General features: G+C 46.5%; 1 protein-coding gene across 1 annotated transcript in view; it reads left to right on the top strand.

Moving 5' to 3' along the window:
* Nucleotides 1-2,562: 2,562 nt before the first annotated feature.
* The window catches only part of HS3ST6 (heparan sulfate-glucosamine 3-sulfotransferase 6), a 107,628-nt gene continuing 94,775 nt past the window's right edge, over nucleotides 2,563-15,415 (top strand). Inside the window, exon 1 of the mRNA XM_030579201.1 lies at nucleotides 2,563-2,918. Coding sequence (XP_030435061.1) covers nucleotides 2,563-2,918 — 356 coding nt within the window. The remainder of the gene's footprint in view (nucleotides 2,919-15,415) is intronic.

Below are 15,415 nucleotides of genomic sequence, written 5' to 3'. Positions count from 1 at the left end.
CTTGACTCATTGCACATTAATTTGTGCAATGTGAGTTGGAGCATGGGCCTTTAACATTATATACGAGGGGTTTCATAACTTTACACCCAATGCTGCCATATACATTTCACCATGATAGTGTTGACCAGCAAGTTATTAGTTTTCAAATGTTACCTCACAAGGCCTATTTTGTACGAAGATTATTATACTAGTGTGTAGGGTGTGAATAGAGGCGTGGCTATTGCAGGGGGAAGGAATGTGGCATAGCTAGAGATTTCCATAGCCCCTCAAGTACCTCCTGCTCCATGCTGGTTCTGACTAGGTGCCTTTTAATTTAACTCCCTGTGTTGCCTGGAAAATATGAATGGACAATAGGCTAAATTTTGGCTCTGTTACCCTACTAGGGATTTGTACTGAAAACTCCCTATTGAATTCAATGGAGAATTTCACATATGGATCAATAGCAGCTCTGAACATTCATCCTGGAAGCTAATTTCCAGACTTAAAGAAGCAGCTTGGTTTAATTATTAGTTTAATAATTAATGCTGCATCTCTTTTAGGGTTCAGTAATAATATAGTAAGAGTTTGCAATGTATTTATGTACTATTGGCTGAACTGGTAGCAACACTTAGAGAGAAGATTCCATTATAAAGACAGTTTTTCAGTTGCATATACCTTTGCAGAATTTTAACTATTTGGGTCAAAATTTTCCAAGCCGGGTCTCTGCCTCAGGCTGAATTTTTTGGGAAAGTTTTGAGCAAAGATGGCATAGCCATTTTCAAGATAGGGGGAAAACATGCTGTTTTGCCCCTGATAACTACTATTACAAATGTTTTCTTGAGAAACCCTAGCTCCTCTATGCTTTGGAGCAGGGACGGGAAATTTGGCAGGGGATCACCATGGGATCAGAGAGGTGCCTTTTGCTGTCCCTCTGCAAAGCCACACCGATCTGGTCAAGTGATTAGCATGTGAAAACTGCCAGTTGCACATACACTGCAGAGGTTTGTTACAGATTGTGGCAACAAAATTAGTTGAAAGATTCTGCCTGGTATTGAGCATGCTTCACTCCTGCACAGCTGACTGAGCATGCTCCCTGCCAGGGCTGCAGGGGCTGAGCCTGACTTTACCGCTTTTGCTCCTCATGGCTGCCGGTGTCCTCTGTGGTGCCAGGTACTGGAACTGAGAGCAATCTCAGATAAAACAGTTTCCCCTGGGCTCCCAGTGTTCCTCCTGCTGCTGCCGAGGAGAAGGGGGGAAAGCCTGAGCTGAATGCACAGGGGTGAGGAGCAGAGGGGGGACAGGGCAGGCTGGGAATACTAGGAGCAGAGGGGGATAGGCTGGAGTGATGTTCAGGGGCAGAGTGCATCAGGCTGGGGTATAGGAAAGGGGACGTCAGGTCTGTAAGCACTGCTTGAACCCACCCCTATGGACACAGGACCCCAGCCTCAATATTCCTCTGTTGTCTAGCAAATAGCGGGCAAATGGAGTACCTCACCCCTACGCCTGGAGTCTGGTGCCTCGCCTGTCTTCACAGGGCAAGAAAAGGTGTGTTCTTAACTTGGCTACGGTGTCAGAATCGTAGTGTGGACAAGGCAGGGTGTAGATTAACAGGTGCTAAACTGCTCAGGGTAGGGTGACCAGCTGTCTCGATTTTATAGGGACAGTCCTGATGTTTCTGGTCTTTTTCTTATATAGGCTCCTATTGCCCCGACCCCATCCCGATTTTTCCCACTTGCTGGCTGGTCACGCCAGCTCAAGGTAACGCCTAGGCTTCCCCATAAACGGTAACTCCCTCCGTTTAAAACGCTGCCTTGTGTGCTAGCTCCCACCTTCCCATCCTAGCCCGGCCAGAGCCGGAGGGTGAAATCCTGGATCCCCCCCGCCCCGTCCCATGGATCTCACTGGAGTCAGGAGTTCATTCTCGGGGTCTGGCTAGAGCCTCTCTGCCCCAGCAGCGACCGTGCGCATCCCGCAGCCGGAGCCCGGCACCCCGCCTCTGGGGCCGCCCCCTGCTCCGGCTGAGCGGCGCTGGGGGTGGGTGCGTGTCAAACTCCGCTCGCTCAGCCCGGCGCTTCGCAGGCGCGTCCCGCAGAGCCCCAGGAGCCCGGCTGGCCCCTGCCTCTCGCCCCGCCGCTGCCTGCGCCGTCTCCAAAAGGGGAGGGACTTTGCCAACTCTCCGGCCCCTGTGCCCAGGTCAGGCACCCGCGGGACTCCCCTGCCCCGCCCGGGACCGGCGGGCCGCGGACTCCGAGAGGAGACGAAGCAGCAGCAGCAGCTCCCGCCGCCTGCGCGCCTTTGCGGGGTGCGCTCGGGGCTCCCCGCGGCAGGAGCCGGGGACCCGCCCCCCCAGCGGGACGGTGGCAGAGGAGGAGGAGGAAGGCGAAGGGGGCCGGCTCAGAGGTGGCTGCGCCGCTGCCCAGCGCTGGCCCCGGGACCGGGCGCTGCATCCTCCCGCGGCTGGGCAGCAGCCGGGGGGGGGGGCCCGCTGTGCCAGGCTCGGCCGGGCCCGCGGGGAGGCGGCGGCGGCCGCGGGGAGCATGTGCCGGCCGGGCGGCGCTGGCCGGCCCCCGGCAGCGGCCCCCCATGGGAGGTAGCCGCGGCGGGCTGGCGGGGCAGCTGGGCGGGCTGCTGCGGGCGCAGCCCCGCGCCTCCCTCGGCCTCCCCATGCTGCTGCTCGGCACCTACTTCTTCTACTGCCTGACGGGCTCCTGCGAGCCGCTGCCGCCCGCCGCCCCCGAGCGGCCCCAGGAGCAGGCGGCGGCCGCGGGCCGGGCGGGGCCGGGCAGCCGGCGCTTCCCGCAGGCCATCATCGTGGGGGTGAAGAAGGGGGGCACCCGGGCGCTGCTGGAGTTTCTGCGGGCGCACCCCGCCGTGCGCGCCCTGGGCGCCGAGCCCCACTTCTTCGACCGCGGCTACGAGAAGGGGCTGCGCTGGTACAGGTGAGACCCGGGGCAGCCCGCCCGCCCTGTGCCGGGGATTCCTCCTCCGTGTAACCTGGGTCAGTCCCGTGTAACCCGGGTCAGCCCGCCCGCCCCGTGCCGGGGATTCCTCCTCCGTGTAACCCGGGTCAGTCCCGTGTAACCCGGGTCAGCCCGCCCGCCCCGTGCCGGGGATTCCTCCTCCGTGTACCCCGGGTCAGTCCCGTGTAACCCGGGTCAGCCCGCCCGCCCCGTGCCGGGGATTCCTCCTCCGTGTACCCCGGGGCAGTCCCGTGTAACCCGGGTCAGCCCGCCCGCCCCGTGCCGGGGATTCCTCCTCCGTGTACCCCGGGGCAGTCCCGTGTAACCCGGGTCAGGTCGCCCGCCCCGTCCCGGGGATTCCTCCTCCGTGTACCCCGGGCCAGTCCCGTGTAACCCGGGTCAGCCCGCCCGCCTAGTGCCGGGGATTCCCCATCCGTGTGCCCCGGGGCAGTCCTGTGTAACCCGGGTCAGCCCGCCCGCCCCGTGCCGGGGATTCCCCATCCGTGTACCCCGGGCCAGTCCCGTGTAACCCAGGTCAGCCCGCCCGCCTAGTGCCGGGGATTCCCCATCCGTGTGCCCCGGGGCAGTCCCGTGTAACCCGGGTCAGCCCGCCCGCCCCGTGCCGGGGATTCCTCCTCCGTGTACCCCGGGGCAGTCCCGTGTAACCCGGGTCAGCCCGCCCGCCCCGTGCCGGGGATTCCCCATCCGTGTGCTCCGGGGCAGCGCCCTTCCCCCGCACCCGGCCCGGGGCAGTCCCGTGTAACCCGGGGCAGCCCGCCCGCCCCGTCCCGGGGATTCCTCCTTCGTGTACCCCGGGCCAGTCTCGTGTAACACGGGTCAGCCCACCCGCCCAGTGCCGGGGATTCCCCATCCGTGTGCCCCGGGGCAGCGCCCTTCCGCCGCACCCGGCTGGGGCACTCCCGGGTCAGCCCCCTTCCCCCGCACCCGGCCGGGGGCAGTCCAGTGTAACCCGGGTCAGGCCGCCCGCTCCGTCCCGGGGATTCCTCCTCCGTGTACCCCGGTGCAGTCCCCTTCCCCTGCACCCGCCCGGGGCACTCCCGGGTAACCCGGGTCAGACCCCTTCCTCCGCACCCGGCCCGGGGCAGTCCCTGTAACCCGAGTCAGACCCCTTCCTGCGCACCCGGCCGGGCACTCCCGGGTAACCCGGGTTCGCTCCTGCGTTCTGGGTGATTTCGGTCCTTCTCCCACCCCACTCCCTCCAAGTGACGCCTCTGTAATATACACCGGGTTAGCCCCCTTTCCCTGCACTCAATCAGGTCACTTCAGTGTAATCCGGATTCACTCCTGCTCCCCCACCCAACCCGGGTCGCTCCAATGTAATCCCGGATGGCCCCTTCCCTCACCCCACTTCATCCAGGTTACTCCTCTGTAACGTACTCAGGGTTACCCTCTTTCCCCACACTCGACCGGGTTCACGCCAGTGTAATGCAAGTTCACTCCTGCTCCCACCCCTACTCAATCCAGGTGACTCCTTTTTAGTGTAGTCCAGGTTAGCCCCTTTTTCCTGCCCTCTGTCCAGGTCACTAATCTTGATTCACTCCTGCTCTCACCCAACTCCATCCAGGTTACTCTGTTGTAATCCAGGTTACTCCCTTTCCCTGCACTCAGTCCAGGTCACTAATGTGGGCTCACTCCTGCTCTCACCCAACTCCATCCAGGTTACTCTGTTGTAATCTGGGTTACCCCCTTTCTCTGCATGCAGTCCAGCTCACTAATCTGGATTCACTCCTGCTCCCACCCAACTCCATCCACGTTACTCTGTTGTAATCTGGGTTACCCCCTTTCTCTGCACGCAGTCCAGGTCATGCCAATGTAATCTGGATTCACTCTTGCTCCCCACCTCAATCCAGATCACTCCTCTTTATTGTAATTCAAGTTCTCTCCTGTGCCCACCCCACTCAATCCAGGTTACTCTATTATAATCTTGTTTAGCCCCTCGTCCCTCCATTTAATGCAGGTTACTTTTCTTAAATGTAATCTGGGTTCACTCCCCCCTCCCCCGTTAATCCAGATTACTCCAGTATAATCTGTGCTCACTCCTGCTCACATCCACTCAATCCAGGTTACTCCTCTTTAATATAATCCAGGTTAGCCCTTGCTCCCAACAATTCAATCCAGACTAACCACCCCCCAATCCATGCAATTCAGGTTGCCCTCTGCTCCCATTCAACTCAATCCAGGTTGCCCCTCTAAAATTAATTACTGTCTCTTTAAAAATGTTCTCTGCACACTTTTTGAAGGGATGATGGTGTAGAAAAATGACCTGGGTTGCACTGGTTTTCTCCCATCCCTCCTCCCATTAGAAAAAGGCAATAAAAATCTTTCGAGGCATGAATGGGCTGTTAGTTTAAAAAAAAATCATGGCAGGGAGTGTGTATGTGGGAAGCCTGTGCTTAATTTTTATTAGCAGAGTGACTAAAATGCCACTGGTAAATCTACCGGTTGGGTGGGGCAGATTATTTACTTTGTGTATGGCGGGCTCAGCCTTTCCCAATCTCTCCCTCCTTGGGAAATCATTCACCTCTTTGGGTCTCTGCGGATGCTGCTTTTTCATAGCACAGCAGGAGTGAATGCCCCATGTGCATAATCAATCAGGAGCCACTTCTTTGCAGCATCGGACAGTTTAAAGTGTGCCATCCTGTGTCAGGCCAATGGTGGGGTGTCTGGTAGTGCCTTGGTCTCTACTCCAGTGCCAAAGCAACAGGGTTACAGTGATCAGCCTTCAAGGCGCAGACTGTGCCGTCCCGTGTGCTTGGAAAGCTCTTAGCACATGCTGGGTGCGCTCTGCTTAAATAGTTAATAATAATCAGTCCTAATTTTTTTTTATTCTTAACACTTAAAAACAGCCTTTATTTTTTTTTTTTTAAAGGGAGGTTGACAGAAGTTCCAGAACTAAACAATATTTAAAATGACCTTTCATGCCTGCTAGTTGCAAGGCTGGCTTTCTCCACAAGCATGTTTATCAGAACAAAACCTGTCTTTGTATTGCAAATCCGATGACTTCTCGTTTCCTGAGTCTGAATGTTATTTCAGGGATTCGGAGGCCAGTGATCAACAAATCAATGTTCTTAATAAAAACAAAAATTAAATTGCACGCGTTGATGGGAACACCATTGCAAGTTTGTCGGTTAATGTCAGCATTAACCCAGTGAATCATATGTGATAGGAAGCTCTGGGTCCATTTTTCAGAGAAGCTGTTCACCAGCCGTTCTCACTGCCTTCAGCTGGAGTTGTGAGCGCTCGGTAACTGTGAAAATCAGGCCCTCTGTTCTCAATGCACCACACTGTATCTATATGTGGCAGGTTTAGTTGGTTCTGGGACAGATGGCATAGTCTAAGGAAAGACTGATGAATCTCGGATAAAGCTGGAGACTTGGCTTCTGAATTACCTGGGATTTATGGTTTTAACCCTTAATATTTTATCCATGGTACACCTGCAATTTTTTCCCATTTCCTTTTACAGTATTTCATTTAGGGAGTTTAGAAAAGACTGAGTAACCATTAGCATTGCATGACATGGTTGAATCTATCAAAGGAATCACTTATTTCCATGGGCTGGAAATATTGTCACAGTGGAGAGAAGTGGGGGAAAAACCTATTGTCTGAATTCCTTGGTATGTTACGGTTGCCCCGTTGTGTCAAAGGGCAGAACCATATTGATTCAAGGGAGTTGTTTGGTTTCAAGGGTTTCAATGGAGTTGAACTTTTCGGGCAATAAAACATTTGGAAGAGCAGCTACTGTGCATGTGGTGTCTATTAAATGTCCATGTCTTGGCCAACTGAAAGTGTCTGGGCCAAATTCACTCATGGTGTAAGTCCTCTGAAGTCAGTGAATGAATCTAACCTGTTAGTTTGAAGAAAGGCAACATGTGCAGATTGATAACATGTCACTGTTTTATTCAAACATCTGAAAGTAATAAAATGGGGAGCCCCGTCTGTCTTTCTGTCGGTTTGTCTGTTCAGCTATTGTTTTCTCTTTTAAACTAAAACAAAAAAGATTTTTTTATTTTCAATTACTTCATCTTTCTTCACCTTTCTTTCCGTTGCGGGGAAGGTTTAAGGTAATAATTCTCCCTGAAACGCAAACCCTTGAAAATCAGGGCTTTAAATGGAAAGTGAGGTAACATTAGCCCCACAGTTACAGCTCTGTAATGCCACATCTGGATTGTAAAGTTGTTGTCTTAGTGCACCTTCAAGTGCAGTCAGCAGCTAAGTCATTTTTATGATTGTATTAATGTTACAATGATTTACGGTTTCATTTCTAAGTTCCATATATTCCTATGGGGTTGACAATGATCAGTAGTCTCTCATTTTTGTTGAAAACGAACCAGCCAGAAAAACATTTTAATGACAATTATACACATTATTAAACCCAGTATAGAAGTTAGAATATTTTTATATTGTTAATAGTGGAGCCAAGAAAAAGTTGCAGGGTATACTGCAGAGGTATAAAATGAATAAATGCTGTGCTTAGTACCGCATTAGTTGTGAATTTTGAGGGATATAAATGTTTGCAGGGAGTTTAGGTGATACCAACGAAATGTTTTAAAATGGTTCTGAGCATTGTGGAGCAGTGGAAGTACAAGTAGAGAACATTTTTATATCATTAACTGAATCACAGAAATGAGTGCAATATTCTAGAAAGATGTGACCATTTTCTCTCTGGTAAAGAAGAATCTTTAAAGAGACTTCACGGTGATTCAGAGTAGAGCAAGTCTGCATTCAAAACAATGTGCATAAGAATATTTTGTCTATTACTCTTTGCTCTTCCAGTTTTATTTTCTTATAAAAATGTATTTTCATCGTTATTTCTTCATCAGACTGAGCTAAAATTGAGGTGTGCCTGTGTGAAAAGAAAAAGTGGATGAAAGTTTCAACTTTTCCTAGGACTATCTCAAAGTGGTGTAAACATTTTTTAAATATTTGAATGAGCCAAGAAACTAAAATTACACCAAAGCTTTTAATGCCAGGACATTGGGCCCTGGGGCACCTGTAGAGTTGTTACTTGTCTTAAGTAAATTAAAAAAAATTCCTCTAAAATATGGACAATTCCAGATTCCCTGTCTTCATAATCACAGTTCAGTCTGTCATGCTTGGAACAATTGCTGTACTGAAATGAGCAGTATTTAGTTGTAGTTATGGGTAGTTTATATTATATTACCCACTTAAAGCATTGTTTAGTTAATTGATTACAAACATTCATTCTAGGTTAGTCTTTCACTGTGTATTTAAATTCAATTTATCTGCTCTCCCTTTTTGAAAAGGATAGGGTGGGGTGAGGGGTCTTTGTTAATGACTCGAAAGCCTTCAGCATAAACCAACCAAATATCTAATGTGACGGTTTTCTGGTTACTATAGGTTTAACTCATAATGTGAGGATAAACAGCTTTCCTTTCTGGAATATAACATAAATAACCTAATGGACAATCCAAGCATGAAGTGAATTTTTATCCTAAAGCAAAACCACTTTTTTCTCTTTTTTTTCGCTGCACTTAACACTGTGTAAACTAAACCTAAATGGAAAGCAAAGCTGATGTTTGTAGTTAGTTTGGCTACGGTGGGTGGGGAGGGGCGGGGGCTGGGGGAAAGTGCACTGTCTTTCAAAGGAGAAGGAGTCCCTTTTTTTATTTAAATATTAGCACTTTATTGTCTCTCTGTGTAGTTATTTCTCTGCTTTATGGAAAAAAAGAAAAGGGAAAATGTAAACTGCATGAAGATGTAAGTTGACAAGTGATTTTTAGAATTCTAGCAGCAATATTTTTAGGGATGCTAACAAACCATGAAGACATGGGGGCAGTTCCGCAGTCATTTAGATTGGTGCATATATCCACTAACTCTACTAAAGTACAGGGCCCAGCTACTGTAATAAATTGACAGAAATCCTTCATTTCACTAGAGCTGTGTCTATTTACACCGGCAGAATATCTGTCCGAATGCAGTTACTCTGTATTTGCCATGTAAATGAGATCAGAATCAGAGCCACAACCTGTACTGGAAGAGTCTGGATAGCAATAACTGCAGAATATTTCAATTCAATACAACTTTTATGTGGAGAGTTTCTAGTTTTAAAAGGCTGCGGCTGATTTAACATATAGCAGAAATTGCTCATCTCTGATTGTATAACTGGGGATTGTTTGGGGAGAAAATCTATTTAAAATGTTGCATTTGATTTTTTTGTTTGTTTGTTTTGTTACTTGTGCTGAGATTTTTCTTTCAGATTGTTAGCTCTTAGTTTGTCCTCATCGCAGCTATAACTTAAATGGATTCTCTAAAATCTCCCAGTTCCTTGCGTCACAGCACGGCCTCAACGATTCTAGTGTCATGGGGAGAATATGGAAAAGTTTGGAATATGGGGGTTTGGGGTAACTGAGGGAAGTTTCAATGGAATGACTAGATCTTTAGAGACATTGTTAGATAGCAGGGAGCTCTGGGTAGTTAAGGTTTTTAAAATCAGCTGATGCAAAGAGCAGTTTCCCTGCACTGAAGCACTGCAGAATGCAACAGTGCAATCTAGCCAATTCATTGTCAACTGAATAACTAGAAGTGCATTTTCGAATTCCTCATCTTGTTTGCGATCCTCTTCATCCCATAGCCTGTAGTTTGCTACCTAAAGGAACACAGTTTTATAGATACACAGTTTTATAGATGCAGGATAAGTGCGGTGCTGCACCGAAACACTAGATAACTGATCTCATCTTTGCTGCTTCTGACAAACATTGAAAGTGCAGCTGCTGAAAGATTAGCCTCTTGCACCACAAAATTTCACACTGAGGATGCTGGCCCACATCAGATTTTTATAGGAACTTAAAACAAATGCATACTTCATTAATTTTTGAGGGGCATAAATAACAAAGCCACACAATCATGGCTGCGTGTATGCAGTGGTAACAGCTGGCAGGCCCTTGTGTATGAATATCAATGCTTGATCTGTGGACCGTGCTATAGCAGAGAGGTTATGCATAGTAGTTGTGCCCTTAGGCCTCCATCACTTTAATAAAACAATTTCAACCTGCTGAATTTCTTTGAGCCTGTCCCTCCAAACTTTGTATTTCTTAATTTTTCCCTTGTTCAAGAACAGTGCCCAAAGGCCAGAAGGAGGAACTAATTATTAATATTGTTCCTGCACACACCTGTGTGCGCATATGTGTGTACAGAATGGCACTAGAGACAGTTAAACCTTGCCATCTGCAAGCGTTTCTTCTCTCTCACTGGTGGAGGCAAGTGACAATCTTATAAGGGAGCTGGGAGACAGGATTTCTTGGGGCAGGCTTTCTGAGCTGTAAACCTTGTCCTTAAGTCTTTGCGCAGCAGCTGGAAAAGATACACAAAAAGACACTCTGATCCCAGTGTTGCTCTTTTGACATTAGCTGAGAATGTTATTGGCACTTGAAAAGCAGTGTTAAGTGGATGCCTCAAGGGTTTTTGTGTGTGTTGTGATTTGTGCGGCCAGATCAAGACATCCTACAGCAGGATCCGTTAAATAAATGAACAGTTTAGCTTCCTAGTGATCGCCAAGATGCATTTTGGCATGAAACTCACGTCTTTGCTTGAGGAAAGCTTTTCATAGAAGCATTTAAGTAATATATAGGTAGAGAGAGACAAAGAAATGGTACAAAATAAACATGGAATCAGCTTATAAAACATCCAAGGAGCTTGGCTTTAATGCATTATCTTTATTTGTTGACAAAGGCTAATCTGCTTTCCTAATGAACTAACTTCCAAATCCTCAAAGTTTGAGAACAGCCTTCCTTTCGCAGTGTCTTTCTACAAATGTTGAGTTCTGGAGCACGTTTCTTATTTATCATTTTATTATCTCATTTTTTAAAATGTCAGAAGTAGTGCCCATCTTCACCACCTCCAAACCCCTCATGACAGGTCACAACAATCCAATAAATAAATATAAAACACAAACAAAAAGAAAAGCCAGTCAGGCTAGCCCTTCGTTAAAAAATATTAAGCTTTGCACCTTATATTATCTGGGTCTGTAGAATAACAATGTAACTTTCTTTCAGCTGAAATAGTAAAATTAACTCACCTGAATAGCAGCCCTTTTGAGTTCTTAGCATGCTGTTAGTTACATAACATTTAGCCTTGAGCTCTGCAGATGCCAAGCCAACTGATCTTCATATGCATAAGTGTTTGCAGGATTGGGCCCTCTCTGGGTGCTATGCCCATGTTTTGCTGCTTCACAATATTTGGGCTAGACAGTAGTTCTGAAGCAATCTGTTGGGATGCAGAACATGCAGATTTTGGCATTTTGCAAACTGCTTTCAAATCGGATTAAAAATAGCTTTTATTGCTGCTAGGATGGGGAAGAGACATTTGAAAATGTTTAAGATGATCACAGGGTGGGCATTATTCATGATGACCGAGACAGGCTATGCTGTTGCTGTTTAGAAAAGTCTTTGCAACTAAAGCATAATCAGCTCTGAGGCAGAGAGCTTGATTCTGATCTCACGTACATCAATTTCACACAAGTATAATGCTGTTGACTTTAATGGGGTGGCTTCTGGTTTTGGCCCCAGTCCAAACCCCATAGAAGTCAATGAAATTCTCTTCACTCACTTCAACAGACTTTAGATCAAACCCTTAGACTGGTGCAACTGCAAAGAAATTAGGTCTATTTATTCTCTGTTGTTAAATGGACACCATCAGGTTAAAACTGATTAAGGCTGCATGTTGCTATTAGCTATGGTTTTCCTGATAAAAGCTCTGACTCCTAGGATGTGACAAGTTATGTTCTTTGTAATCAACTGCGCAAGACTTTTAATTAATTTTTTAAAACAAATTTTCAATGTAGTGAAGCCTTGGGGAGTGACATGGGTTTTTACATGGTTTAAAACAGTACTGCCAACCCTAAGCATTCAAAAACCATGAGCCAGGCCCCAAGAAATCATGTGATTGTCTTAAAAATCATGAGATTTAACAAATAATACACTTGGAATTCTTTTTATATTTGCTTTCTGACTTTTGAACCTTTGGAATTCAAGTTTTCAAGCTTATCTCTGCAACCACAAGGATTAAAACTTACTGTTTTTATACAAAAACTCAGATTCTTGTGTATTCACATGACTTCAGGATCTGAAGTTTTAAGAGCCTCAAACATTGTGAAACTACTAAAAAAAAATAGCAAAAGCTGCAGCACTGCTGTTAGTTTAATTATTATAGAACAGTTTTAAATTGTCATTGCAAAATAAATTACATTCAACACAAAACAATGTGCCTCTCTGACATTTGTTCATATTTGCAATGCATTTGTGAATTTGCATTTTGTGGTTTGTCATGATTTTCTGCTATGACAATCAAATTAATGTTACAGTTAATATATTTATTAAAATATTACCTATGTTACAGATAACTTCCTAGATTAATAAAACTGAAAGAACTTAAAAAAATTCCAATTTACTCTTTGCACTTTATGCTGTTTGTTTACTTGGTACATTCTCTGTTTGGACAATGAAAATAAACTAGTCAGTTTCACTTTGTTTCTAGTCATTTTCTCTTTCTAACTTTCATGATTTCATGCAGTGCTTCATTTATTTATAAACTATTTCATTAGCATAAAGGCCATCACAGAAATATTGGGGACTTAAACTTTTTGAAAGCTTTTTTTTAATACAAATATTAATTCTGGATCAAATTTGTCCTAGGTCCCTTTAAGAAAAAGGACTATTTAAATGAAGCGTTAAAGGAAAAGTTGGGGCTGATTATCAGAAGTTTTGAGCACCTGCAGCTCCGTTGAACTTTAACAGGGATTTGGGGTATTCAGCTGTTGTAAAATCCAGCTTCTTAATTGTAACATGGATAGATACAAGGCAACATTGCTTCTGTAAATGGAGATGGTACATTGCAAAGTATTCGTCTTGTCTTGATGATTTTAAATGGATATATCCAGTGGTATGATCATGCACATTGTATCTGATAACATGAAGTAATTGTGATTGTCCTGAAAGACAATAACGCCTTTCTTAGCAGCAACACTATTATTCTTGAAAATATCGTGTTTTTTTTCTCATCTCTATACAGCTTCTGCAAGTAAACAATGACAGGAAAGTGGAAAAGGCTAATGGATTTAGATGCTGCCTAAATGCAAATGGAATCTGTTACTTCAGACTGTTCCAAGATTTTTTAAAATAGTAATTATAGTCACTCTGCGAAGGAAGTGGGCTGCTCAGAGGAAGTTGTGGAGGGAAGCACAAAAGTTAATTGAAGAACATGCTTAAAGCTTATTCTTGACCCTTTCAAAAACTCTTCACTGTATTAAGCTTGGGTGGGGATTGAAAACTGGCTAATGAAAGGCCCTGGTTTTAATACCGGATTAGCTCTAAATGGCTTTTCAAAGAGCTTTCAAATCCATCTGCTTACAAAGCTCATACAGCAAGGGACTGATTCTCTCCCCCCTTCTGCAAAACGGTGGCCTGCCCAAAGCAGAAGCTGCTGCATAAGAGTTGTATCTGATGGCAAATGCTTTAACGAGGTCAAGGGGTTAACTTCAGATCAGCTCCCCCACCCCCTTGCACGGGTGTCAGGGAAGGGCTATAAGCTGGACAGCTTGGGAGGCAGTGGGGAGAAGGGAGTTTGGGTTTCATGCCTGAGGTCTAAGGTCATGCTGAGCCCCAAGCAGGAGAGTTTCCCTTTTCACTTCCATTGCTTACTGACCCTACAAGGTACTGATCATTCTGGCCCCAATTCCAGCAGAGCACTTAAGCATGTGCTTAACCTTAAGAATATGATTATAGCCCCATGAAGTCAAGGGGAATTTACTCACATGCTTAACATTAAGCAGTGTGGAGCACTACTTGTCCTCGAGGGAGGGACTTGGGAGACCTGGGTTTTAGTCCTGGCCTGCTGGGTAACCTTGGGCAAGTCACTTCACTTCTCTGTGCCTCAGTTACCTCATCTGTAAAATGGGGATAATGATACTTCGTCTTCTGTTAAAGCACTTGAGATCTACTGATAAAAAGCACTATGGAAGAGCTAGAGATTGTTGTTGTTCTTTTATTATAATACATACTGAAAAACAGATCTTACTGCTTGCATCTGAATATTTCTGCTGAGTTTCTCCAGTCAGTCTCTATGTGCCACACAAAGCAACAGTATCAATCCCAATCCCTCCTTCCCCTTTTTCCCTTCACAGTCTCCATTCCTCATCTCCTAAAATGAAACCAAAACGGGGGTTACACAAGGGAAGGGATTTTTAAGAAATGCCCCCAACTTGCTTATGGTTCCAAAGCTACTTTGATTCTTTAACTTTCCTTCCTGCAGTTCCCTCCCTAACTTTTGCAGCTTCATTTGTGGTTGCTGTTTTGAAATGGTGTGACGTGCATTAATCCAACAGGAAGGTCTCTTGGTTCTAAACCACATCAGGCTATGGATAAAAGGGACTATAGATGTGAATGTCAAAATCTCTTTAGAATTCCCTTCCTTTGTTAGATATTTGACTTGTGGGAGAAGGAGGTGAGATGGGAATGAGAGGAAGAAGGGGCCGGGGGAGGCAGCCGTCCAACAGGTTAAGGGTTTTAATTTTGAAATCTTAAAAACTTGCAGAGATTATGGACCAAATCCTGCTCTCTCTTGGGTGTAAATCTGGAGTAACTCCAATGAAGTCAGGGGTGAGAGTCTAGCCTCTTGTCTCAGGTTCCTAGGTCAGGTTTTAATGCTGTGATTTTATTTTCAAGTGAGCCTTTATTTTCTAAAAGATCTATGGACGTGCTCCAGGAAATATTCACCACCAGGCACAGGCCTTACTGCCACGAACAGTTGCACTGGCTTCAGTGAGACACCTTGCGATACTCTCATGAGTAGGGGTTTGCTGGATCATGCCCTGGTTTTTGCTGCATGTAACAATTACATCCAGCTCGTGCCCAGCCAAGGGTTTACAATAGCGGGCCCAAACTTGTTCTGCTTGCGACTGAGGCGTTGCGTTGGCACCGAGGGGTGCACTGCCGTTTCAGGAAATAGATTGCGGCTTTCCTCAGCTTCAGTTTGAGGCTCATGTCTACGCGGGTCTCAACGTGCAGTGCCCCACCAGTCTGTGGCTCTGACTGCATGAGCCTGCAGACTGGGCTCAGAGGAGTCTGTGGGCCAGAACCCCTGGGTTAGGGTCCCGCAAGCAGAGAAGCGTTCAAGAGCTGCAATTTCCCCATGCGTTTCACTTTAGCCACCACCCCATCTATGTCTCTGTGGTCCCCAAAGTGTCCATGTTTGAAGGTACAATGTGCTCACCCATTACTCAAAAGTTGCAAACCCTCATTTTGGGTGAATAATTCACATCAAATAATGCGGTTTGACAAATTGTGGCTTGTTTTTTCCCCCGGTAATAAATTGCTTAAGAACACACACATCTGAAAGGTGTCAGCAGTTCTGAATTATTCACAGCTCCCGTTGGTGAATAGTTCTTGGGCTGCAGATTGTCCGAAATGCAAATTGGGACTATTACAATTCAGCGTACGGTT

Source organism: Gopherus evgoodei, chromosome 10, assembly GCF_007399415.2.
Source record: "Gopherus evgoodei ecotype Sinaloan lineage chromosome 10, rGopEvg1_v1.p, whole genome shotgun sequence".
NCBI lineage: Eukaryota > Metazoa > Chordata > Testudines > Testudinidae > Gopherus > Gopherus evgoodei.
The sequence above is the reverse complement of the archived record's forward strand: the minus strand, read 5'-3'. Positions and strand labels throughout refer to the sequence as shown.